At 38.8% G+C, this 25,534-nt stretch overlaps 1 protein-coding gene across 4 annotated transcripts in view; it reads left to right on the forward strand.

Annotated features, from left to right (window-relative positions):
- The window catches only part of RPS6KC1 (ribosomal protein S6 kinase C1), a 216,203-nt gene that overhangs the window by 41,091 nt on the left and 149,578 nt on the right, over window positions 1–25,534 (forward strand). For all 4 annotated transcript variants that reach the window (XM_030872990.2, XM_030872994.2, XM_030872999.2 and 1 more), the window contains one exon: window positions 22,943–23,058. In XM_030872990.2, the coding sequence (XP_030728850.1) occupies window positions 22,943–23,058 (116 nt within the window). The remainder of the gene's footprint in view (window positions 1–22,942; window positions 23,059–25,534) is intronic.

Here is a 25,534-nt window from a genome sequence, read left to right on the forward strand (position 1 = left end):
TCTGGCCTTACATTTAGGACAATGTAGTTTTAATAGAGTCTTTTTTTCTTATACTACATAGGTAAGTCAAATTCATGCTGCATGCTAGTTTGCTAAATATTTGGACCGTGCCTTTTGTGGTAGACAGTCTCCAAGATGGCCACCTGTAATCCTCCTCTCCTGCTAGTTACACATTGGTGTCTTCTCTTCCCAGGGATTGGTCTTTGGGACCAGTAGCATAAGGAAAAGTGACAGTATGTCATTTCTGAGATTAGGTTGTAAAGGCCATGGCTTCTCTCTTGGGGATGTTCCCTCCCTCTCTCTCATTACTTGCTCTGAGGTTTACCAGCTTTCATATTGTAAGGACACTCATGCAGCCTATGACGAGGCCCCCATGGAGAGGAACAGGGGGCAACAGCCAACACCCTGCAGGCATCTGACACCTGGCACAACCATGTGAATGAACTTAGATGCAGATTCTCCAGTTCCTGTAGAACTTTGAGATGATTGCAACACTGACTGACAGCTTGACTGCAGCCTCATGAGAGACCTTGAGCTAGAACCATCCAGCCAAGCCACTTTTGGATTCCTAACTATCAGAGGTTGTGTGAGATACTAATGTTTATTGTTGTAGGCTGCTAAGTTTGGGGGTAGTTTGTTACATAGCAATGACTACTTAATAGATTTTTTTTTTTTTAACCTGTAAGTAGAGTGCTGTTATGACAAAAACCAAAAAATGTGGAGAGTGGCTTTGGAATGAGCCATGGGCTTTGAGGAGAGTGTGAGGGCCTGAAGTGTCCTGAAGAAGCTATTCATAGAAGCCTCACGGTCGTTGATAAGACTGCAGGTGAGGGTTTGCAGGAAAATCAGGTAACTGTTACTGGAAATTAGAGGAAGGTAGTGGATCCTTCTTATGTAGTTGCAGAAAGTCTAGCCACATGGTTGCATACAGTTATTTGGAAAGTAGAAAATGTACCAAAGAAGAGGGTAATGTAGCTAAGGAGATTTCCAACCAGAGTGTTTATAAGTATGGTGTGGTTTCTTCTTGCTGCTTTTAGTAAAATGTGAGAGGAGAGAGAAATTAAAGGAAGGATTGTTTTTGTGGTGGCTTAAAACAATAGAACTTTATTTTCTTGCAGTTCTGGGGGCCAGAAGTCTGAAATAAGTATCTTTGGGCAGAAATCAAGGCGTCAGCAGGGCCTAGAGCCTCTAGGGAAGAATATGTTCCTTGCCTCTTTCAGTTTTTGGTGACTGGGTGTGTTCCTTGGCTTGTGCCAGCATCTTGTCAATCTTCAAAGCCCTCATCTTCAAACCTCTGTCTGCTTCATCTTCATATTGCCTTCTCTGTGAAATCTCTCTCTGTTTCTCTCTTATAAGAACATTTGTGATGGCATTTAGTGCCCACCCTGATAATTCAGGATAATCTCAAGATCCTTAATCAAAAGTGCAAAGACTCTTTGTCCAAATAACATATCATCTACAAGTTCCAGGAATTTGGACCTTGTATCTTTGGGGTCATTTTTTAGACTATCGCATATATTCACCTTCCTCCCTCCCTCCATGTCTCCATCCCTCTCTCCCTTCCTTCTTCCTTCCTTTCTTCCAAAACTTTTAAGATCATGAATATATCCTGCTCTTCTACAAAATTGCCTCTTAGATTTAGCATCCATTGATTCTTGCATGAACCAGTGTTTGCATGATGGCTACAAAATAATGATTTTTCCAGTTCCAGCACCCCTTCCACATTAATGATTATCCTCCCTTCTCACTTTATCTGTGTATCTTTGTTAACTATTCTTCTTTTTACTTGTATCTGTTTATCTGTCTATACAACTATATGTCTGTGTATTGTATCTGTCTGTATATTTATCCATCTATCCATTATTTATTTGGACACATATACCTATTTTTTTCCCCTAATAGTTTAGAATTCATTAATGTACTTAATTATTTTGATGCTCAAATTGTCCTAGTTTTGACCAGTAGGAGACCTTTTACTCTGGCTTTTCTGTCCTTGTAACTTCTTCCTATCAAATTTTTTTTTTTAAAGTACTTCTTACTTTTAGGCATAAGAAGATGTTCATTGCTCATCTTGAATTTATTATGCTCCAGCCCTGGAATCAGCCGTCTTTTCACAGAGCCCTGGTTGCTTTTTGTGGGGAATGATTTTAGAAACTATGTTAGTTATCAATTTATTGCATTTTAGCTCCAAATCAACCTTTTATTGCCTTATTGGACCTACTGTTCCAACTGGCATGTATAAACTTAATCTGCAGAGGGTATTGGAGGGACCCTGCGGGAGATACGGTTTGGGTGTACTTCTCTTCCTGCTTGCTGTGTTGCCAGTGGCATGTGCGTGTGTGGGCTGCCCAGTGTGCTCATCCTCTAGCAAATTTTGTTGCCAGTTCCTATCTGGGGCTTCCTGCCTTCCACCCTTGGCCTGCTGACACCACAGCAAAATTTCTTGTTTGTCAGTTCCAGCCTGCAGTTCCTTGCGCACCGACTTTGGCCCTCCTACTATGGAACAGGTGTGGCTCGGGCAGCCCAGCTAACTCCTCTTACCCAGTGTGCTGCAGCCACAGTCTCCATGAGATCTGAAGTCCAGCCTTGGGGACGAGGCGCCCCTTACAAGTACTGCCTTTGGTTTTCTCTCTCCACCCTAGGATATTCCTTATAGTTCTCTTTTATTCCTTCTTAGTAGTTAATCTTGTGTAAATAGTTAATAATTCTTTGCAAGACTTTTCCTGTTCAAATTGCTGTGTGGATTCCATTTTTTGACTGGACTCTGGCTGCCCCAGAGACGAAAGAGACAACTGCCTGGGCAGTAGATAAGCTCATGGTAGCTTGCTTTTAGGCTCTTCCAGCTGCTATAGTTGGGAAACACAATGCATTTATGTACATACATATTACAGTGCATACATAATACATACTTCCATTCATATACAAACCTGCATATATACATGTATATGTACACATATATTTTTATATTCACGTACATATACATATTTCAGAGTTGTTTATGATAGCTTTTGCCAAACAAATTTTTATATGTTCAGTTCTATTCTTTTTTTTTTTTTTTTTGCTGTACGCGGGCCTCTCACTGTTGTGGCCTCTCCCGTTGCGGAGCACAGGCTCCGGACGCGCAGGCTCAGTGGCCATGGCTCACGGGCCCAGCCGCTCCGCGGCATGTGGGATCTTCCCGGACCGGGGCACGAACCCGTGTCCCCTGCATCGGCAGGCGGACTCTCAACCACTGCACCACCAGGGAAGCCCTTCAGTTCTATTCTTGCATGCCCCTCCACTAACCTCCCTGCCAAGATTTTGCAGTTTTGGTCCTGATTAGAAAGGTCTCCCATACCTACATTTGCTTGTAAGATGATTTTTATAGCTTAAAAAGTTCTTTTTAATATCCATGTGGAATTTATATTTGAATGGGATATCAGATGACACTCCATTTTACTGTTCTTTCAGATGGTTAGGTGTCTGTTATAAGATTATTTATTAAATAATCCATATTTTTCCTAGTGAAATCTTTGTTATACTTTTCATATGCGTTGCCATGAATTAAAGGTTTTTTTCTTTTGTGGCATTTATTTGTCTATTCTTACATTAATTCCTGTTTCTATACCATGTTGATCTTCGTATAATGGCTTTAGAGAGTATGTTCTGATACCAACTATATTTCTCATCAACATTGGGGAAATTGCTGCCTTTCAGGATCACTGTGGAATTCCTGGGGCTCTTACATTGGTGCTTCTTGGTTTTAAGAAGCCGTGCCAATTATCCATTTATTGCCTCTTAGCTTCAGATCCCTTCTTTTTTTTTTTTTTTTTTTTTGGCCATGCTGCGAGGCTTGCAGGTTTTTAGTTCCCCAACCAGGGTTTGAACCCGTGCCCTCGGCAGTAAAAGCGCAGAGTCCTTACCACTGGACCTCCAGGGAGTTCCCCTTCAGGTCCCTTCTTTCATTTCCTGTTCTGCATTAATGGGTTGGACTCTGTAAGCATTTTCCTTTACAGTGAGTATGCAGTTAAGCTTCACAGTAGAGGACACGGGAGGGGCATTGTGGGAGGGTGAGGTCTTTTCTTCTTCTTTCCAGTGTTCTATGGGCTTTGTTTTTCATTTTGCTTTTGTTGCACCGTTGCCAGAGGCATCTGCCTCAGCTGTATACCTAGAGCTCAGGCTCCTGATAAGCTTGCAGCCCCAGCCAATTGATGGCCATCTAGCTAAGCACACCAAGGTCCCCCAGACCTATTGGAGAATGGGCTTCAGACTCTCTGACTTCCTCTGTGTACCTGCCTCTCAGCTTCAGCCTGCTAGCACCCTGTACCCCTCCTGACAGGGACACTGTAGACCTAAGGCCTTGTTGCCCTGCAGGTGAACAGATTCTTGATGCCCCTCTCCTTCTCCATGCATGTCTGACAGCTTTGGCCTGCCTTTATTACTTCAGAAAGTCATTTCCTGTGGCCTTCCCGACACTGCCACTGTGTCTCCCAGGCCTTGCATTACCTTGCTTGTGAGTGGGCTCCCAGCACTGTGACTCTCTCGTTGCCCACCCGCCAGACTTGTCCCTTCTGAAGCCTGCAGGGGTCTTTCCTGGCAACTGTGGACCAGTTCTGGCCCGGGAAACCCAGCAAATGTCTCCCCCATCCAGTGGCTCTAACCATACCTTTTCCAAGAAGATCTGGGTCCTAACCTTGGGGAGGGCTGTCCCCTTCCAATTTTTTTCTTCCTTGGGTACCCTGGGGTATTCTTTAGAGTTCTCTTTTCACTTTAGAGTTTCATTTTTCCATTGTCATGGCTAATAATTCTTTATATTAAACTTTTCCTGTTCCAATTACTGTGTGGTTTTGATCTCTTGACTGAACCCTACTGTCTGTCTTTCATTTTAGAAGAATTCTGGATGATCTGATGTTATCTTGTCTCCATTGGCTAAGAGTCCACGTGGCACAGGGATTTCTTCGTTCTGATTTGATTGCAGGACCACAGTACTAACTGAGCTTCACACCTGCTTCCTCAGGATATTCAGCACGTTTTAACAGCTCCTTGAGATCTGGGCACAAGATGCAGAGAATCTTATATAGTATAGCAACATCAGTGGCATTTATGCCAGGATAAAGTGGTCATCGAAAGCTTCTTGCTACAATTATTTAATTTTAATAAATACTAAATGTTAACAATTTATGATATATAGTGATATTTTGAAATATAAGTAATAGCAAGAAGTATCTTGGATGCATAATTAAAAAGGTGAAAAACAATTGAGGGATGTGGGCAGCTGGTCACTAGCAATAGAACCATTAGTCCTGATGGGTCCATCCATTCATTCCGTTCTCCTATTAAGCATTAGGAGGATCCACAGACTCTTTGTTATCATAGGCTATTAACCTTTGACTGCTTGCTTTTGGCCTTTGGGTCCAGACATTCCGTTGGTGCTCCACATTTCTGTTGCCTTTTGTTCATAGTTACTATCCAAGATCTATGGTTCCCTACGTTTTTTCTTGACACCTGTCCTGATTAAAGTTGCAGCTGGTTACATGCCACAAATCTGTTATTAATAGAGTCTTCTCTGATAAATTTCAGTTTAGCTCTTAATTATCTGGAAATTTTATGGGCACATTTAATTCAAGAAACATTTTAGAAATAAGCACTGTGGATACAATGACTCAATCTCTGTCTTCTAAGAAACTTAGAGTCTCATAGTTGAAGTGAGCATCATGATCCAGAAGTGCTTTAGGATGTGGCATTCTTACTGTCAAGTTTTTAAATCTTGTGACACTCTACTTTTATTATGAAGATGCAAATAATTTAAAAATAGACTAATCTGAGGAGTTTTAAGAATCATACTTCTAAATCCACATCAAAAAGTTTTTTTTCTTTTGTATTCTGAAAGTAAAGAAACCTCCCTCATGTTGTACTTAACTGTCTTTTCCTCCCCCTTTCAACTCTAAGCTGTGTTGTTTAGAGACTGCTTTATTCTTACTTATGGATATATCTTCAGCATGTAGGACCATGCCTAACATATAAATGCTTGAAAAATAAATTTAGCAAAAAGAAAATGAGTGAAGATTTAAGAATTGGAGTAGTTATAGGCAATGATATTAAAAGTCAGTCACGGGCTTCCCTGGTGGCATAGTGGTTAAGAATCCGTCTGCCAATGGCAGGGGACACAGGTTTGAGCCCTGGTGTGGTAAGATCCCACATGCAGTGGAGTAACTAAGCCCATGAGCCACAACTACTGAGCCTACGCTCTAGAGCCCGCGAGCCACAACTACTGAGCCTGTGTGCTACAATTACTGAAGCCCTCGCACCTAGAGCAGCAAAGACCCAATGCAGCCCCCCCCCCAAAAAAAAGTCTCATGGCAGAAATTTAAAAGTTTGATTATAGCTACTATGGGGAAATAGATACAGGAAGAGTAGAAATTTGACCAGGTTGGGGAGGACAATTTGGAATATACCTTTTCCTGTTTTTGGTAAATTTTACTACACATCTATTCTCATGTCTACACAGGTGATATTTATCAGATTATCAGACGCTTTGGCTTCAGAAGTCTCCTTTACACTCTTAAAAATTATTGAAGCTTGAAGATTGTATTTGGTTATATCTCTCAATATTTACCATACTAGAAGTTTAAAAATATTATTGTACTAAATTAAGAATAAAAACACACTTAACATGTTAATATTTTTATGAAAAATGATTTTTCCAAAGCAAAAAAACTAGAGGAGTACTATTAGTTTACTTTTGCGAACCTCCAATGCCTGTATTAAAAGAAGACAGCTGATTATTTTTTTTTAATAAATTTATTTATTTTATTTATTTATTTTTGGTGCGTTGGGTCTTCTTTGCTGTGCGGGCTTTCTCTAGTTGCGGCGAGCAGGGGCTACTCTTCGTTGCGGTGTGTGGGCTTCTCATCGCTGTGGCTACTCTTGCTGCGGAGCACGGGCTTTAGGCGCGCTTTAGGGTTTCAGTAGTTGTGGCTTGCGGGCTCTAGAGCGCAGGTTCAGTAGTTGTGGTGCATGGGCTTAGTTGCTCTGTGGCATGTGGGATCTCCCCGGACCAGGGCTCAAACCCATGTCCCCTACCTTGGCAGGCGGATTCTTAACCACTGCCCCACCAGGGAAGTCCCAACAGCTGATTCTTGTATCTGCTTTTGGATTCAGTCTGTGGTGGTGGTTTTGGTTGAAGTATATGACGAAAATTTAGGGTCACACAGATGATGTAGTTGAAAAAGGGAGGAGTATTTTAATAGCTCTTCAGATAATTGAAGATATTCTTTGATACATAGAGCTTGACAGTGGTAAATTCCTCCTTTTTTCTGTTATTGAAGTCTAGCTGATTTACAATATTATGTTAGTTTCAGGTGTACAACATAGTGCTTTGATATTTTTAAAAATTATACTCTATTTGAAGTTATAAAATGTTGGCTATATTCTCTGTGCTGTACATTACATCCTTGTATCTTATTTATTTTATGCCTAGTAGTTTGTACCTCTTAATTCCCTACCCCTATATTGCCCCTCCCCTCAACCTTGTCTCCACTAGTAACCATTAGTTTGTTCTATGTATCTGTGTGTCTGTTTCTGTTTTGTCATACTCATTTGTTTTATTTTTTAGATTCTACATGTAAGTGAAAATATACAGTATTTGTCTTTCTCTGCCTTATTTCACTAAGCATAATACTTTCCAGGTACATCCATGTTGTTACATATGGCAAAATTTATTCTTTTCTGTGACTGAGTAGACAGCGGTAATTTCTTATTCTTTTATTAACATTTTTTTTAATTGGAGTATAATTGCTTTAGAATGTTGTGTTAGTTTCTGCTGTAGAATGAAGTGAATCAGCTGTATGTCTACCTATATCTCCTACCCTGTGGACCTCCCTCCCCCGCCCCCACATCCCACCCATCTCAGTCGTCACAGAGCACCAAACTGAGCTTTCTGTGCTTTATAGCATGTTCCTACTAGCTATCAGTTTTACGCATGGTAGTGTATATATGTCAATCGTAGTCTCCCAATTCGGCCCACCTTCCCCATCACCCCCTGGGTCCACATGTCTGTTCTGTACATCTACATCTCTATTCCTGCCCTGCAAATAGGTTCTTCTCTACCATTTTTCTATATTCCACATATATGTGTTACTATATGATATTTGTTTTTCTCTTTCTGGCTTACTTCATTCAGACTGACAGACTCTAGGTCCATCCACATCTCTACAGATGACCCAATTTCGCTCCTTTTTATGGCTGAGTAATATTCCATTGTATATATGTGCCACATCTTCTTTATCCGTTCATCTGTCATTGGACATTTAGGTTGTTTCCATGTTCTGGCTATTGTAAATAGTGCTGCAATGAACATTGGGGTACATGTGTCCTTTTGAATTATGGTTTTCTCAGGGTATATGCCCAGTAGTAGGATTGCTGGGTAATATGGTAGTTCTGTTTTTAGTTTTTTAAAGAATCTCCATACTGTTCTCCATAGTGGCTGTACCAATTTACATTCCTACCAGCAGTGCAAGAGGGTTCCCTTTTCTCCACACCCTCTCCAGCATTTACTGTTTATAAATGTTTTGATGATGGCCACTCTGACCAGTGTGAGGTGATACCTCATTGTAGTTTTGATTTGCATTTCTCTAATAATTAGTGATGTTGAGCATCTTGTCATGTGCCTCTTGGCCATCTGTATGTCATCTTTGGTGAAATGTCTATTTAGGTTTTCCACCCATTTTTTGACTGGGTTGTTTGTTTTTTTGATATTGAGCTCCATGAGCTGTTTGTATATTTTGGAGATTAATCCTTTGTTGCTTCGTTTGCAAATATTTTCTCCCATTCTGAGGGTTGTCTTTTCATCTTGTTTATTGTTTCCATTGCTGTGCAGAAGCTTTTAAGTTTCATTAGGTCCCATTTGTTTATTTTTGGTTTTATTTTCATTACTCTAGGAGGTGGGTCAAAAAAGATCTTGCTGTGGTTTATGTCAGAGTGTTTTTCCTTTGTTTTCCTCAAAAGTTTTGTAGTGTCCGGTCTTACATTTATGTCTTTAATCCATTTTGAGTTTATTTTTGTGTATGGTGTTAGGGAGTGTTCTAATTTCATTCTTTGACATGTAGCTGTCCAGTTTTCCCAGCACCACTTATTGATGAGGCTGTCTTTTCTCCATTATATGTTCTTGCCTTATTTGTCATAAAGTAGGTGACTATATGTGTGTGGGTTTATCTCTGAGCTTTCTATCCTGTACCACTGATCTATATTTCTGTTTTTGTGCCAGTACCATGCTATCTTGGTTACTGTAGCTTTGTAGTATAGCTTGAAGTTGGGGAGCCTGATTCCTCCAGCTCCATGTTTTTTTCCCTCAAGATTGCTTTGGCTATTCAGGGTCTTTTGTGTTTCCATACAAATTTTAAAATTTTTTGTTCTAATTCTGTGAAGAATGCCACTGGTAATTTGATAGGGATTGCATTGAAACTGTAGATTGCTTTGGGTAGTATAATCATTTTCACAAATCTGATTCTTCCAATCCAAGAACATGGTATATTTCTTCTATCTGTTTATGTCATCTTTGATTTCTTTCATCAGTGTTTTATAGTTTTCTGAGTACAGGTCTTTTGTCTCCTTAGATAAGTGTATTCTTAGGTATTTTATTCTTTTTGTTGCGATGGTAAATTGGATTGTTTCTTTAATTTCTCTTTTTGATCTTTCGTTGTTAGTGTGTAGGAATGCAAGAGATTTCTGTGCATTAATTTTGTATCCTGCAACTTTACCAAGTTCATTGATTAGTTCTAGTAGTTTTCTGGTGGCATCTTTAGGATTTTTAATGTATAATATGTCATCGGCAAACAGTGACAGTTTTACTTCTTTTCCAATTTGTATTCGTTTCATTTCTTTTTCTTCTCTGATTGCCATGGCTAGGACTTCCAAAACTATGTTGAATGAGTGGCAAGAGTGGACATCCTTGTCTTGTTCCTGGTCTTAGTGGAAATGCTTTCAGTTTATCACCAATGATGTTTGGTGTGGGTTTGTCATATATGACCTTTATTATGTTGCAGTAGGTTCCGTCTGTGCACATTTTCTGGAGAGTTTTTATCATAAATGGGTGTTGAATTTTGTCAAAAGCTTTTTCTGTACCTATTGAGATGATCATATGGTTTTTATTCCTTAATTTGTTAATATGGTGTATCACATTGATTTATTTGCATGTATTGAAGAATACTTTCATTTCTGGGACAAATCCCACTTGATCATGATGTATGATCCTTTTAAAGTGTTGTTGGATTCTGTTTGCTAGTATTTTGTTGAGGATTTTTGTGTCTCTGTTCATCAGTGATATTGATCTGTGATTTTCTTTTTTTGTGATATCTTTTTCTGGTTTTGGTATCAGGGTGATGGTGGCCTCATAGAACAAATTTGGGAGTGTTCCTTCCTCGGCAATTTTTTTGAAGCGTTTAAGAAGGATAGGTGTTAGCTCTTCTTTAAATGTTTGGTAGAATTCGCCTGTGAAGCCATCTGGTCCTGGGCTTTTGTTTGTTGGAAGATTTTTAATCACAGTTTCAACTTCAGTGCTTGTGATTGGTCTGTTTTTATTTTCTATTTCTTCCTGGTTCATGCTTGGAAAATTGTACCTTTCCAAGAATTTGTCCATTTCTTTGAGGTTGTCCATTTTAATGGCATATAGTTGTTTGTAGTAGTCTCTTATAATCCTTTGTATTTCTGCGGTGTCAGTTGTGATTTCTCCTATTTCATTTCTAATTTTTTTGATTTGCACCCTCTCCCTTTTTTTCTTGATGAATCTGGCTAAAGGTTTATCAATTTTGTTTATCTTCTCAGAGAACCAACTTTTACTTTTATTGATCTTTGCTATTGTTTCCTTTGTTTCTGTTTTATTTATTTCTGCTCTGATATTTATGAATTCTTTCCTTCTACTGACTCTGGGTTTTCTTTGTTCTTCTTTCCCTAGTTGCTTTAAGTGTAAGGTTAGATTGTTTATTTGAGATTTTTCTTGTTTCTTGAGGTGAGGTTGAATTGCTATAAACTTCCCTCTTAGAACTGCTTTTGCTGAGTCCCATAGGTTTTGGGTCGTCGTGTTTTCATTGTCATTTGTTTCTAGATATTTTTAATTTCCTCTTTGGTGTCTTCAGTGATCTCTTGGTTATTTAGTAGCACGCTGTTTAGCCTCCATGTATTTGTGATTTTTTTCAGTTGTTTTTCTGTAATTGATTTCTAATCTCATAGCCTTGTTGTTGGAAAAGATGCTTGATACGATTTCAGTTTTCTTAAGCTTTCCAAGGCTTGATTTGTGACCCAAGATGTATCTATCCTGGAGAATCTTCTGTGTGCACTGAGAAGAAAGTGTATTCTGCCACTTTCGGGTGGACTCTCCTATAAATATCAATTAAATCTATTTGGTCTATTGTGTCATTTAAAGCTTGTGTTTCCTTATTTATTTTCTGTTTGGATGATCTGTCCGTTGCTGTAAGTGGGGTGTTAAAATCCCCTACAATTATTGTGTTACTGTTGATTTCTCCTTTTATGGTTAGCATTTGCCTTATATATTGAAGTGCTCCTATGTTGGGTGTATAAATATTTATAATTGTTATATCTTCTTTTTGGATTGCTCCCTTGATCATCATGTAGTGTCTTTCCTTATCACTTGTAACAGTCTTTATTTTAAAGTCTATTTTATCTGATATGACTGTTGTTACTCCAGGTCTCTTTTGATTTCCATTTGCATGGAATATCTTTTTCCGTCACCTCACTTTCAGTCTGTATGTGTCCCTATGTCTGAAGTAGGTCTCTTGTAGACAGCATATATATACAGGTCATGTTTTTGTATCCATTCAGCCAGTCTGTGTCTTTTGGTTGGGGCATTTAATCCATTTACATTTAAGGTATTTATCGATATGTATGTTCCTATTACCATTTTCTTAATTATTTTAGGTTTGTTTCTGTGGGTCTTTTTCTTCACCTAGAGAAGTTCCTCTAGCATTTGTTGTAAAGCTGGTTTGGTGGTGCCAAATTCTCTTAACTTTTGCTTGTCTGTAAAGGTTTTAATTTCTCCATCAAATCTGAATGAGATCCTTGCTGGGTAGAGTAATCTTGGTTGTAAGTTTTCCTCTTTCATTACTTAAAGTATACCCTGCCACTCCCTTCTGGCCTGCAGAGTTTCTGCTGAAAAACCAGCTGATAACCTCATGGGGATTCCCTTGTATGTTATTTTTTGCTTTTCCCTTGCTGCTTTAAATATTTTTTTCTTTGAATTTAATTTTTGATAGTTTGATTAATATGTGTGTTGGTGTGTTTCTCCTAGGGTTTATCCTGTATGGGACTCTTTGTGCTTCCTGGACTTGGGTGGCTATTTCCTTTTCTACATTAGGGAAGTTTTTGACTATAATCTCTTCGAATATTTTCTCAGACCCTTCCTTTTTCTGTTCTTCTGGGACCCCTATAATTCGAATGTTGGTGCGTTTAGTGTTGTCCCAGAGGTCTCTGAGATTGTCTTCAATTCTTTTCATTCTTTTGTCTTTATTCTGCTCCTCGGCAGTTATTTCCACCATTCTGTCTTCCAGCTCATTCATTCTTCTGCCTCAGTTATTCTGCTGTTGATTCCTGCTAGTGTATTTTTAATTTCATTTATTGTGTTGTTCACCTCTGTTTGTTCTTTAGTTCTTCTAGGTCTTTCTTAAATATTTCTTGTATTTTCTTTATCTGTGCCTCCATTCTGTTTCTGAGATTTTGGATCATTTGTACTATCATTACTCTGAATTCTTTTTCAGGTAGGTTGCTTATTTCCTCTTCATTTATTGGGTCGTAGGTTTTTACTTTGCTCCTTTATCTGTAACATGGTTTTTTGTTGTCTCATTTTTTTTTTTTTTTTTTTAATGGGTGGGACTGTGTTCCTGTCTTACTGGTTGTTTGGCCTGAGGCTTCCAGCACTGGAGTTTGTATGCTGTTGGGTAGAGCCAGGCGTTGGTGGTGAGATGAGGACCTCCAGGAGACCTCAGTCTGATTAATATTCCTTGGGGTCTGAGGTTCTCTGTTAGTCCAGTGGTTCGGACTCAGAGCTCCTAGCACAGGGGCTCAGGCCCAACCCCTAGCCCGTGAACCAGGATCCCGCAAGCCACGCGGGGTGGCAAAGAAAAAAAAAGGGAGGAGACAATAACAAAGAGTAAAATATAAATAAGATTAGAAAACTAACAGATATGTTATAAAAAATAAAAATATAGATGAAACAATAACAAGATAAGACAGATCCACAGTAGCAAGAAAGAGGGAAAAGAAAAACAAGCAGAAAAGGCCTTGGCTGTAGGGGGTGGGGCTTAGGCAGCGGTTTGGATTAAGTGGGGATGGGGTCTAGGTTTAGGACCCACAGCACTGGGAGGATGGGGGCGGGGCATAGGCTCAGTGCAGCCAGAGGGGCCCTGGAGTGCCTCTGGCCTCAGAGTGTGGATGATGAGGTCCAGGACCTCAGCAGGGTCCCCAGGGTCGGATTGGTTGGGGAAATGTTAGCCGCGCTTCTCCCCGCTGATCCTCCCATCCCAGAGTGTCCCTCCCCGTTCGCCTCTACTCTTCTCCCCCCCTCCCCCTGCCACGCCCCTAGGACCCACATGGCTGGAGGGGATCTTGGATGATCGAGGACCAGGCCTGGGACCCCAGCAGGCTCCCTGGGCCCAAGTGGGCAGGGGAAACGCTAGGCACGTTCCCCCCGATCCTCCATTCCTGGAGGGTCCCTTGTCTTCCTCTCTCCTTTCCCCCCACCACCTTGCTCCCATGCCCCTACGGCTCACACGGTTGGAGGGTGCCCTGCAAGGTAGAGGACCAGGCCGGGGAGCCCAGCAGGCCTCCCGGGGCCTGCCTAGGTGGGGGAAATGCACGCTGCGTTACCTCCCTGATCCTCCGATCCCTGAGGGTCCCTCCCCGTTCACCTCTCCTCTTCTTTCCCCACCATCCCTCCCACGCCCCCAGGACCCACATGGCCAGAAGTGGCCTTGGAGGGCAGAGAACCTGGCCTGGGACCCCAGCAGGCTTCCCAGGGCCCGATTGGGCAGGGGAAACGCTAGCCGCTTTCCCCTCTGATCCTCTGAACCCCCAAGGGTCTCTGAAGGCTTGGGAACCCCTTCCCTCCCCCAGCCACCCCTCAGGGGTGCTGTTCCCATTTGGCCTCTACTTCTCCTCCCCCCTTGCTCCCCCCTACGTCCTACCTTATCACTTGGGGGTTCCTCCTGTCCCCTTGGGTGTTTAGGTCCCCCACCAGCATCTGGTTAGGTGCCCTAGTTGTGGGGGGATGCAAACTCTGCATCCTCCCACTCTGCCATCTTGACCCCGCCCCCCACAGCAGTAATTTCTTAAAGGTTTAATTGCATTATGGAATCTGAAACCCTGTCAATGAACCTTTGGTACTTTGTTATATTAAAATCCATTAGTCTGGGGACTTCCCTGGTGGTGCAGTGGTTAAGAATCTGCCTGCCAATGCAGGGACATGGGTTCGATCCCTGGTCCGGGAAGATCCCATATGCTGCAGAGCAGCTAAGCCCATGGGCCACAACTACTGAGTCTGTGCTCTAGAGCCTGTGAGCCACAACTACTGAGCACATGCACCACAACTACTGAAGCCCACACGCCCTAGAGCCCGTGCTCTCCAACTGCTAAGCCCACGTGCTGCAATTACTGAAGCCCATGCGCTGTAGGACCTGCGTGCCACAACTACGGAGCCTGCGTGCTGCAGCTGCTGAAGCCCGCACTCCTAGAGCCCGTGATTCTCAGCAAGAGAAGCCACCACAATGAGAAGCCCGCACATCTCAACGAAGAGTAGCCCCCACTCACCACAACTAGAGAAAGCCCATGTGCAGCAACGAAGACCCAATACAGGCAAAAAAAAAAACAAACGTAAAAAATTAAAGAAAAAACCATCTGGTCTGTCTTAGATTTGAATGGATATTTTACTTATGCATGAGCTTGTAACATCATGCATTGATCATTTGAAAAAGATTGGTTCCTTGAGTTATGCAGATCTTGAAAATGTTGACCCATTTCATTATATATCAAAAATTGTTAATATCATCACAGATCTCTAAAGGAAATTTTTTAAGTATTACGAAGCTGTCAAGCTTATAGTGAATTGACAGCTTGAATTTCATCACTGAAAACAATGCCATTGGTTGTTTTACTTGAAGTGTTAGGCTCAGTTTATTTTTGAGAGAATATTTGTCAAATATCCAAGTCTGCGTAGTTATAGTTTTTTTTAACCCATAGACTTTTAAAAAGAAATGGTCTCAGGGACTTCCCTGGTGGTCCAGTGGTAAAGAATCCACCTTGCAATGCAGGGGACACAGGTTCGATCCCTGGTCAGGGAACTGGAACAGGCAACTAAGCCCGTGTGCCACAACTACTGAGCTCTCATGTCTCACCTAGAGCCCACATGCCACAGACTACAGAGCCCTCTGGAACCTGCACGTCACAACTACATAAGAGAAAACCTGCACGCCACAACTAGAGAGAAGCCCGCGCACCACAACAAAGAGCCTGCACGCTGCAACTAAGACCCGACGCAGCCAAAAATAAAGAAAAAAAAATAGAAATGGTCTCAAGGATTGAGGTTTAATAAAGTTAATAATTTTTACTGCTTCATCAAGGACATTCTCACGTGAAACTGGCATTTAAAAAAATTTAATATGAGTGAGTGGCAATAAGGAATATGATTACTAGTAAGTATAGTTTGGTGTCATTGTCTTGATTCATGCCAAGAGGTCAGCAGTTTTACTGCCATTGCTTTTAGATTATCAGTGCAAATGTCAATGTGGTGAAAAATGCAACTTCTGTCTTGGTATTATTATGAAAATGGTTTTGACCTTGTTGATCCCTTAAAAGGCCCTCGGGGGGACCCCCAGCTGTCTGTGGACCAAACTTTGAGAACACACAGCACATATATGAACACACATATATGTATATACACATGGGTTTCCTTGAAGCATTTTCAATACTGACATTGAATTTTCTCACTGTGTGATTCTATGGATGTGCCATAATTTAGCCAATAAATAGAATTCTGCAGCTATTTGAGATAGACTGATATAGAAAGATGTCCAATATATATTTTTAAGATACAGAAAACAAATGTTGCATAGCAATATGTTTTGTAAGATCCCATCTGTGTTTAAATAGACATACATATTTGTGTGAAGTCATACCTAATGTGTATAACCTGTGATGATGTGGGTGGAGGGATATTTTTACTTTCTGCCTTATATGTTCTGTACTGTGGAATTCAGCTGCACCCAAGTAGCTGTAACTTTAATGTTGGGAGATGTACAGCCCGGCTTCTTAAACAATAAGCGTGTCACTGGGTGAAAGGGAGTGGCTTCTGAATTGGTTGAGGTTCTTAGCTATTATTGTCGTTGCTAGTGGATTATTTTCAGCTTTTCTCCACATCCTTATATATTAAAGAGTGAAATTTTCTTATTAATCTTAGTAAGTGAGCAATTTATCTCTTTCAATAAATGGTACAGTCCATTTGTAATACTTATAGTTGCAGTGAACCTTGCAGGCAGCAGCTGTGGTTGTATGGAGGGAAGTGTTGGTTAATCATCTGTCTTTTAGCTATTCTCACATTTTTAGTACATAAGCCTCAGCTGCAAAAGAGAGTCCTATTGTAATTTACAGAACCATTGGATATGTAGTTACTCTTCTAGTGTTACAGTGAAAAGAACATGCCTTTTGGAGTCAGATAGATTTAGGCCCAAATCTTCTCTCCATTATTTACTTAACGGTGTGATCTTGTACAAATTAACGTCTGAGCCTATTTTGTTATTGGTGAGTTAGGGATTATAGCTTCCTGTTCTGAGGATCATATCTGTAGTGTGTAAAGCTCAGTGCTCGACACAACGTCAGCTACTGTTAGCGCTCATCTGTTGCTCGGTCTGCCTTTCCTCTAATATACTGCACTTTCTCTGTCTCCTTCTTCAGTGTTGCACTGTTCCACTGAGAACGTTCTGGTTAGCCTTTAACATTTTTAGCTGTCTCATCTTCTAGGAAGTTCTGTTTCCTTTAGGCTGAGTTAGTTGTTTTCCCCTTGTGGTTCTACATCTCACCAATATGACACTTAACTCATTTTATTTTTCTCCAATTTTTTTTAACTTGTAGAATTTTCGAATTTACCAAAAGACCCTAAAGAACAGTGTAGTGAACACTTATATACCTTTTGTCCAAGTTCACTGATGAACATTTTGCCACATTTTCCTGTATCTCTGTGTGTGTGTATCATTTTTTTACTGAAGCACTTGAGAATAAGTTGGAGATATTGTGACATTTCATCCCTACTTCCCATATTTCCCCTATAGTCACAATACCATATTATTCAAGGAATTTAGCACTCAAGGAATTTAGCATTGATATAATACTATTATCAAATATGTAGTCAATATTCAGATTTTTCCAGTTATTCTAAAAATGTTTTTTTTAGATTTTTTTCTTTTTTGGATCCAGGATTATGCCTCTAGGTTTGTTTCTTTAATCTAGACTATTCCTTATGCATTTTTTTTGGTCTTTCATGACATTGACATTTTTAAAGAGTATGAGACAGTTGTTTTGTAGGTTTCACCATCTTGATCTGATTGTTTTCTCATGATTAGATCATTGTTTTTTGTTTGCTTTGTTCCATCTCTCGTCACACTATGATTTCCTATGAGAAAGGCAAAGCAGTTCCTGACAGATCTAAGAAAGAACTGGCCCGACACTACCTATTTGGATGACTTTGGTGTTTCTTAAAGTTGGCCTGGCTGTGCTGTTCTTCTGTTGAATGTAAGCAGTTTCACAGAACAGGAACATTAGACAAGGCCACTCTGTGTCCTTGGATCAAGACTAAAACGAGACCACTCTGTAATCATGTCTGAACACAGACAAAAACATTTTTCAAATCACAAAAATGATCAAGCATATCTTCATCCGGGCTATCGTGATGACTACAGCTTTTTTCTTATAAATCACAGCCTTAGCCTCTGTTCATTCTTCTTGCCTCATAGTAAGATTTATTAAAATCATAGAATCATAGAATTAGATAGAATTAACAGAATCATAGAATTACTTCTACTTCCTGACAGCATCCAAGCCAGGGAAAACAAAGCCCCACTTCTTTGAATCTTTCCCCAAAGCACCTAACACAGGCTCAAATCCTTAAGTCCTTTATAACACCCTCTTAGTGAAATGCCTCAGGGTTCTCCATAGTATACTTTCTCGGAGTCTTAAATCCAGCTTGTTTAACTAGAAGTATGTTCTTGGTGCTGTTGACTAGAGGGAATTCACACCTGAGAACGTTGGCCTCCCTCTTTTTCTTTTTACTCTGTGAATGAATTTTTAATACAGTTAAGAATTAGCACCAAGCTTTTCTGGCTAGTTTCTTACTGGTCAAGGATAACTTTTAGTTTTTTATAATCAGTTTTTGGTCACCGGCATTTGCATTTAAAAAAAGTGAACGCTGCTTTCAGGAGGTGTTCTATGTAATTAAAAAACATAGAGAAAATCTCAAAGGTAGCTTATAAATCAAAGAGAGAGACTTTATTTCCGATGCTTTACCAGCTTTGTTAGAAGGTTTTGGTTTAATTTTCCTTTTGCAGCTTTTAATAGCAGACCACTGTTCAGTAATTTGGAGGTGGTGGAGTGGCTTAAAGATAATATGTACATACTCACACACAAATAATATAGTATGTAATATGTAATATTGTATAATAAACCTCAGGAAAAATTTGTTTTACATTTTCTATCACAATTACGTATAAATTTTCTACTCTGTTCACAGGAAAATAAAAAAATTTCCATTCCTGTGAATGGAAATTTAAAGCACTGTTAAGAGAAGCACCTGTTTATTAATTTCGCTTTGTTGTTGCCTTTTAAGGGAGGTTGATGATATTAAAAGATTAACAATTTGAGAATAGCCATTAGTGTGTTGTCTACCATTAGAATCTTGCTAACTCTTAATCTAATTTTCAAATTAGGTGGCTTTGTAACATATATTAGGGCCAGTAGTTACTGCATTAAAATTCATCTGCTTATCTTCGTGCTGCCAATACTGTTTTTTGTTGTTGTTATTTTGAAATATCTTAGGAACAAAGAAGTGAGCATGTTCTTTCATCATATTAGTTCTGATGATAGGATTCAGTGTAATTGAACCTTTTAATGCATTAGCCTTTAATTTTAGTTTTATTCCATTCTGAAAAATGTTCTAATTCATCTCTGCTTGTCCAAGTTTAGTGGAATAGAAATGCATAGATCAATAGAAATATAACAAAGACACACTTTTGACATGTTTATTCTATTTAGAAGTGATATGCTTGTTGCTTAAGCATTTAAATCTAGTTTAATAGGGAGGTGGGATGAGTCATTGATCACACTAGGATTAAAGCAGCTAATTTTTTATGTATTTGTTTCAGCCAGTAAATGAGACTTTTTTAGGATGTCATCAAATATTAGGAAGTTTTTCATTAAAATTTTTCAACAAGTTGTTAGTTCATTTAAAGATAATATCAGGTGGTCTTGTGGGTTGAAGCATAATATAATATGTGCATTTTCTGGATTTCTGTTCTGAGATTGCAGATGCTCACATAAATACTAATTTACAGGTACTGCAGTTTACTTTTTTGTTTACAGGACAAATATGTTGGACAATAATCATAAGCACCGATGCATACTTAATTTATTATTTAGGCAAAACAAGGAATAATGGACATTTAGCTGTCATTTTAACCTGTTTGGCCTGCGGTTTTTTTCCCAAGATTGAATATCTTAGATTGTTTTCAGGCCACAGAATTTGATCTACATGTTAGGGCTCTTAGAAGTTTGTTTCCAGATAATATTATTGATCGGAATGCTAGCAGCGTCATTTTAGATGTGTTTTTTGTCATTGGAAGAATTTAATTTAATGTAATTGTTGCGTATGAACTGGGAACTAATAGGAAAGTAGATTTAGCATAATGGATTATATTAGGTTTGGTTACTTGTGACAAAACTTAAAACCAGATAGACGTCAATTTTTTTCTCATGGCATAAGCTCTGGAGGTAGGCTATGCAGGGCAGCATAGGAGGCAGGGCAGCTCCAAAGTAATCAGGAATCCAAGCTCCTGCCTTGTTGCTATGTCATTTTTAACCTCCCACATCATAGTCCTTCTTGGAAAGGGAAAAGGAGATAGAAGAAAAAGCGGGAGGTGGGGAGGTGAGGGTGTATATCAATTGTCTCTTAAAGAGATTTCTGGTAATCTGCAAAATAACCATTGTTTATATGTTATTGGCCAGAATTTAGTCCGTGTCCACATGTAACTGCAAGGCAAGATGGAAATTATAGTTGTTTTTTTTTTTCCCTGGGCCGCCATGTACCTAGTTAGAAATTGGGGATTATTTTACTTAGAAAGAAGGCGAGAACAGATATGGGGATAGCAGCTGGCTATCCCAAAGTAAATGAAGTAGTATACTGAATGTTAGGAATCCTCTAATTGATTGCCACTTGCCTGCTAACCTTTACTGGGCCTGGGCTCTTTGAGGATGCTGATACAAGTTACAGATCTTTTCCCTAGAAAAATGTATCTGTGGACATATGTGTGGAGTTTTGTAGGATTGTTGTAACCCATCCATTAAGCATAGGGAGTTGTTTATGGACCCACTGTTAAAATTTCTTTTTCTTTCTTTCTTTTTTTGTCTGTGTCGGGTCTGGCGGCACGTGGGATCTTCGTTGCGGCACGCAGTCTTCTCTCTAGTTGTGGTGTGCAGGTTTTCTCTTCTCTGGTTGTGGCGCGCAGGCTCCAGAGCGCATGTGCTCTGTAGTTTGTGGCACGCGTGCTCTCTAGTTGTGGCATGCATGCTCAATAGTTGTGGTGCACGGCTTAGTTTCCCTGCAGCACGTGGGATCTTAGTTCCCTGACCCGGGATTGATTGGAAGGCGGATTCTTTACCACTGGACCACCAGGGAAGTCCCTAAAATTTCTTATCAGTGAAAGATGACTATCTTCTAGGATAGAATGTTCCACTGTAAGATAGTTCTTTGTGTTAGAAAGTATTTCTATGCTTTTATTATTCACTCATACAGTCAACAAAAATATATTAGCATGTTCTATATGCCAGACACTATGATGGTATTTGAAGATTTAAAGACACCATGATTGGTTTATTAAGTGCTTACTATGTGCCTGGTATGGAACTGCTCATTTTAAGTACATTGCTCATTTTCTCCATTTTGTAAATTAGGAAATAATCTGCCTAAGATTTTATAGCTAGTGAATGATAGAGCAAGTAGTTTGAACCCAGGTCTAACTCTAAAACCATTTCTTTTAGTTACCATGAAGTAGACATTTCACCATAAGCATGAGACACATTGAGCTGAGGTATTTAGTGGTTCAGTTTCAAATTCTTGCTGTGGGTAGTATAACTAGGAATTTCTCTCTCTCTCTCTCTCTTTTATCTTTAGGTTGACAAACATTTTTAATGTGATCATGCTACCTTGCTTATTTACATTCCATAGAAAAAACCTGTTCACTTTCTATAAAACATTGTTAACCATTTTAAGGTGATATCATGATTAAAATCAAAATGCTTGAACCTCAATCTGTTATTTTCCACAAAGTCTACTTATTATGTCCAGTTTTTTAGCTGGGATATAGTATAATCTTACACATAAGGGCTGGTTTTAAATCAAAGTATGTTGGATTAGATGTGACATTTACTAGTTTAGAACATCTTTTTTGTAATTATGTGTTTTTACAATATAGTTGAGCATTTTGAAACAGATTTGCCCATAAACAAGGGAGAGTAGAGAGTTGGCACAAATTTAGTTAGCACACCAAAATTTAATCATTAATTGTGTTTCTGAGTGGGTGGAAAATAGAGGTGATATTTTAAAAAGTAAAAAATAAATTTCCTTACTTTATAGTTATATTAAATACTTGTTGAGCTACTGCAGGAAGTGTGGCACTGCAAAAGTACCCTCTTTTCTCTTTGTACTCTCAGATGTAGTTTAATGCTTTGACTAAAACAAGTGAGGGCTCTGTTTTAATCCATCTGTTTCTTTTTTTCCTCCCTTTCTTTCATTTGCTTCTTTGTAGTGATAACTGCAAAGAAGTTGACTTATTTCCAATAAGTTGTGGTGCCTATAACTAGGAATCTCTTTATACCTCAGTTTTCTATTAACATTTTGCAAAGCCACTTAAGTACGGGATGTGTTACTCTTTTGATTTTGTATTTTTTTGAACCTAAATTGCAATCAGTATGATACATGGCATGTGACAAATGCCAACCAGTAATCTTATCTGAGAGTAGTACAAAATGGTCATATTTGAAAATATCTTATCAGCATTCAAACTGTATATATCATTAAAAAAATTCTTTGAAAACCACCTTTTGATCACCTTGCAAACCAGAGCTCACTGTGCTGTGTGTGTTCTTTTTTTTCTCACAAGTGTGCTTTCATGTACACTGACAGCATCACACATGGAATTTGGCTTGACAGCTTTTTGCTTCAAGCTGAGGTTTTTGACCCCACTGACATACAGATGTTCTCGTAATTTTCTCTCTTCAGCTCCGTTTATAAATCAAAAAAGAGTGGGAAAGGGAAAATTATATGAGTAATTACAGTATTAAATTACTATAGAAAAGCATTTGAGTTCTTTATTAATTCTGCTTTTAACTTTAGTTTCAAATTACCAGCTTCTTAAATGGTAAGTTTTTTATATTGACAGGCTTTAGATTATCACTGCATTATTTATTTACTAGTTGACACCTCTGCCTCTTGTTTTATCAGAAACATTATTTTCTTTTCTGGTGGGAGCACTACTGATTCCAATTGTAGAGACTAGATTTGACTTCAGAAGTTTGCCTGATAAGCAGAGCAAATAGGCAATGATAGGCCTGCTGCTGCTTTCTAAATTGTGAACATAAACTAACATAAATCAGTGTTTGATCTTTCTTTCCTTAAGTGTTGATTCTTATTTAATTCTAGGACGATTTGATGAAACTGTTATTGAAGAGAGGAGACAGTGTGCTGAAGATCTGCTGCAGTTCTCTGCCAATATTCCTGCTCTTTATAACAGTAAACAGCTTGAAGATTTTTTCAAGGTTTGGTGTTCTTTCTGGAATATTTTGTGTTTTATTAAATGTCTTTGTTTTCTAATTTGTAGTAAAGCAAGATTCAAGTTGTTTTTAAAACAAAATGTCATTTACTTTTGAATTTCATAATTCACTAAAATAAGTAGAAGTTAATAGCTAAATAACAATGTCTGTGGCATGTCTTCTGTTTCTCATGTAGAACTGTATATAATTTTCGATTCACAGATTTAAAAAAAATTGATGCTGAGGGTTTAGAGATTATCTAATTTACTCCATCATAATTGAAATACATTAAAATGTTTAAATATGATGAAACTCCAGTAGTTATCTTCACTTTTTGAGGTGTCTTTCAGTAGTAGGCTTCTTTTCTGTTAGTCTATATTAAATTTGTTCTAATTAGACTAAGCTATGTAAAGATAGAACAAAAATAGTCACCGTACAACTTAAAGAGGTAGACTGGTACAAGTTGTATTACCACAGATGTTTGGATAGTAGTGTTTTAAGTTTCTTGACATATAATGCCTTCATTCTGCGTTCATTATCATTTTAAACAATAATTTTCTAGCTTATTTTGTATTGAACCTGTGCTAGTTGTCGGTTAATATCAATGTCTTTATTTATAATATTAATGTCTTTTCCTATTTCATTTAGCTCTCTAGAAAAAAGCTAGATGATTGTGCCATAATTACTTTTTCCCTTCTTTAACTAAAAATCTACTCAATTGTATATATGTCATTTCTTAAACCATATAGGCAGCAAGGTATATGAGGATCTTACAAAAGGATCTACAAAAGGAATTTATTTTTTATGACCTATTTTAGTTTACTGAAGGAAGTTGATCTTTTGAAAGATATTATAAACTTACGACTTAGAAAGAGTAGTAGAAAAGTTTCTAGTAACAATAAGATTCTTGCTGATTGACTTAATTGCTTAATTTTTCATTAGTCTGCAGACGTGGCTGAGATGATAAATTTGGCTTCTGCTCATGACCTAATGCAGATATTTAGGATAAAAGGCCAAGTCAAATTGATACAGTATTTAGCTCTTTACTAAATACAGCTGTTTCTATGTGGCAGCAAATCTATGCTTTTAGAAAAAGGCAGCATTATTTATTATTATTTTTTAATTAATTTTTTTTGGCTGCATTGGGTCTTCGTTGCTGCACGTGGGCTTTCTCTAGTTGTGGCGAGCGGGGGCTACTCTTCATTGTGGTGTGCGGGCTTCTCATCGTGGTGGCTTCTCTTGCTGTGGAGCACGGGCTCTAGGCGCGCAGGCTTCAGTAGTTGTAGCACGCGGGCTCAGTAGTTGCGGCTCCCGGGCTCTAGTGCGCAAGCTCAGTAGTTGTGGTGCACAGGCTTAGTTGCTCTGTGGCATGTGGGATCTTCCCGGACCAGGGCTCGAACCTGTGTCCCTGCGTTGGCAGGTGGGTTTTTAACCACTGTGCCACCAGGGAAATCCCATGGCAGCATTAGTAAGCAAGAAGAATATTGCTCTATAGAAATTGTGAAAGGCAGTCTTGGAAATTAACACATGCAAAGGGCTAAAAAAGGGATATAGAGGTCAGATCATAGACTGAACAATTTAAATGAAAGCTAGCTGCTCATTCTATTTCTTTTGGGTCTGGGAATTCCTAATTGTAACTGTTTCTGGAAGACACTTATTTTTAGGCTTTGTGGAATGAGAAACAAAAGGAAAGGAAGAAAAAATCGGGCAGTTTAAGAGAAGTCAAGCTAGTCTTGGAAAATATTTGGAAATATCTTAAGCAGTGTGCTTGGCAGGAGAGAGATACTGATTTGGTAATATGACAACAGTGATGCTTAGTTTCTTTACATAGAGATCAGTAAATATGGTCTTTGAAGGTTATTTAGCTGCAGGTAAAAAATAACAACAGCAAAACTCACCATATTATCTTAAACAAGAAAAGGGTTTATTTGTCTCATACAACAAAGTTTCTTTTTCCACATATATATATTTTTTTAAATTCAGGTATAGTTGATTTACAACATTATATAAGTTTCAGGTGTACAACATAGTGATTCACAATTTTTAAAGGTTTTACTCCATTTATAATCATTATAAAATATTGGCTACATTCCCTGTGTTGTACAGTATATCCTGGTAGCTTATTTATTTTATACATAGTAGTTTGTACCTCTGAATCCCCTACTCCTATTTTGCTCCTCCCCCTTTTCCTCTCCCCAATCATAATCACTGTTTCTCTCTATCCGAGTCTGTTTCTTTTTTGTTATATTCATCAGTTTGTTTTATTTTTTAGATTTCACATATAAATGATATCATACTGTATTTGTCTTTCTCTTTCTGAGTTATTTCACTAAACGTAACACCCTCCGAGTCCATCCATGTTGTTGCAAATGGCAAAATTTCATCCTTTTTTATGGCTGAGTAGTATTCTATTGTATATGTACACCACATCTTCTTTATCTGTTCATCTGTTGATGGACACTTAGGTTGCTTCTATATCTTG

The sequence above is a fragment of the Globicephala melas genome, chromosome 1 (genome assembly GCF_963455315.2).
Source record: "Globicephala melas chromosome 1, mGloMel1.2, whole genome shotgun sequence".
NCBI classification, from domain to species: Eukaryota; Metazoa; Chordata; class Mammalia; order Artiodactyla; family Delphinidae; genus Globicephala; species Globicephala melas.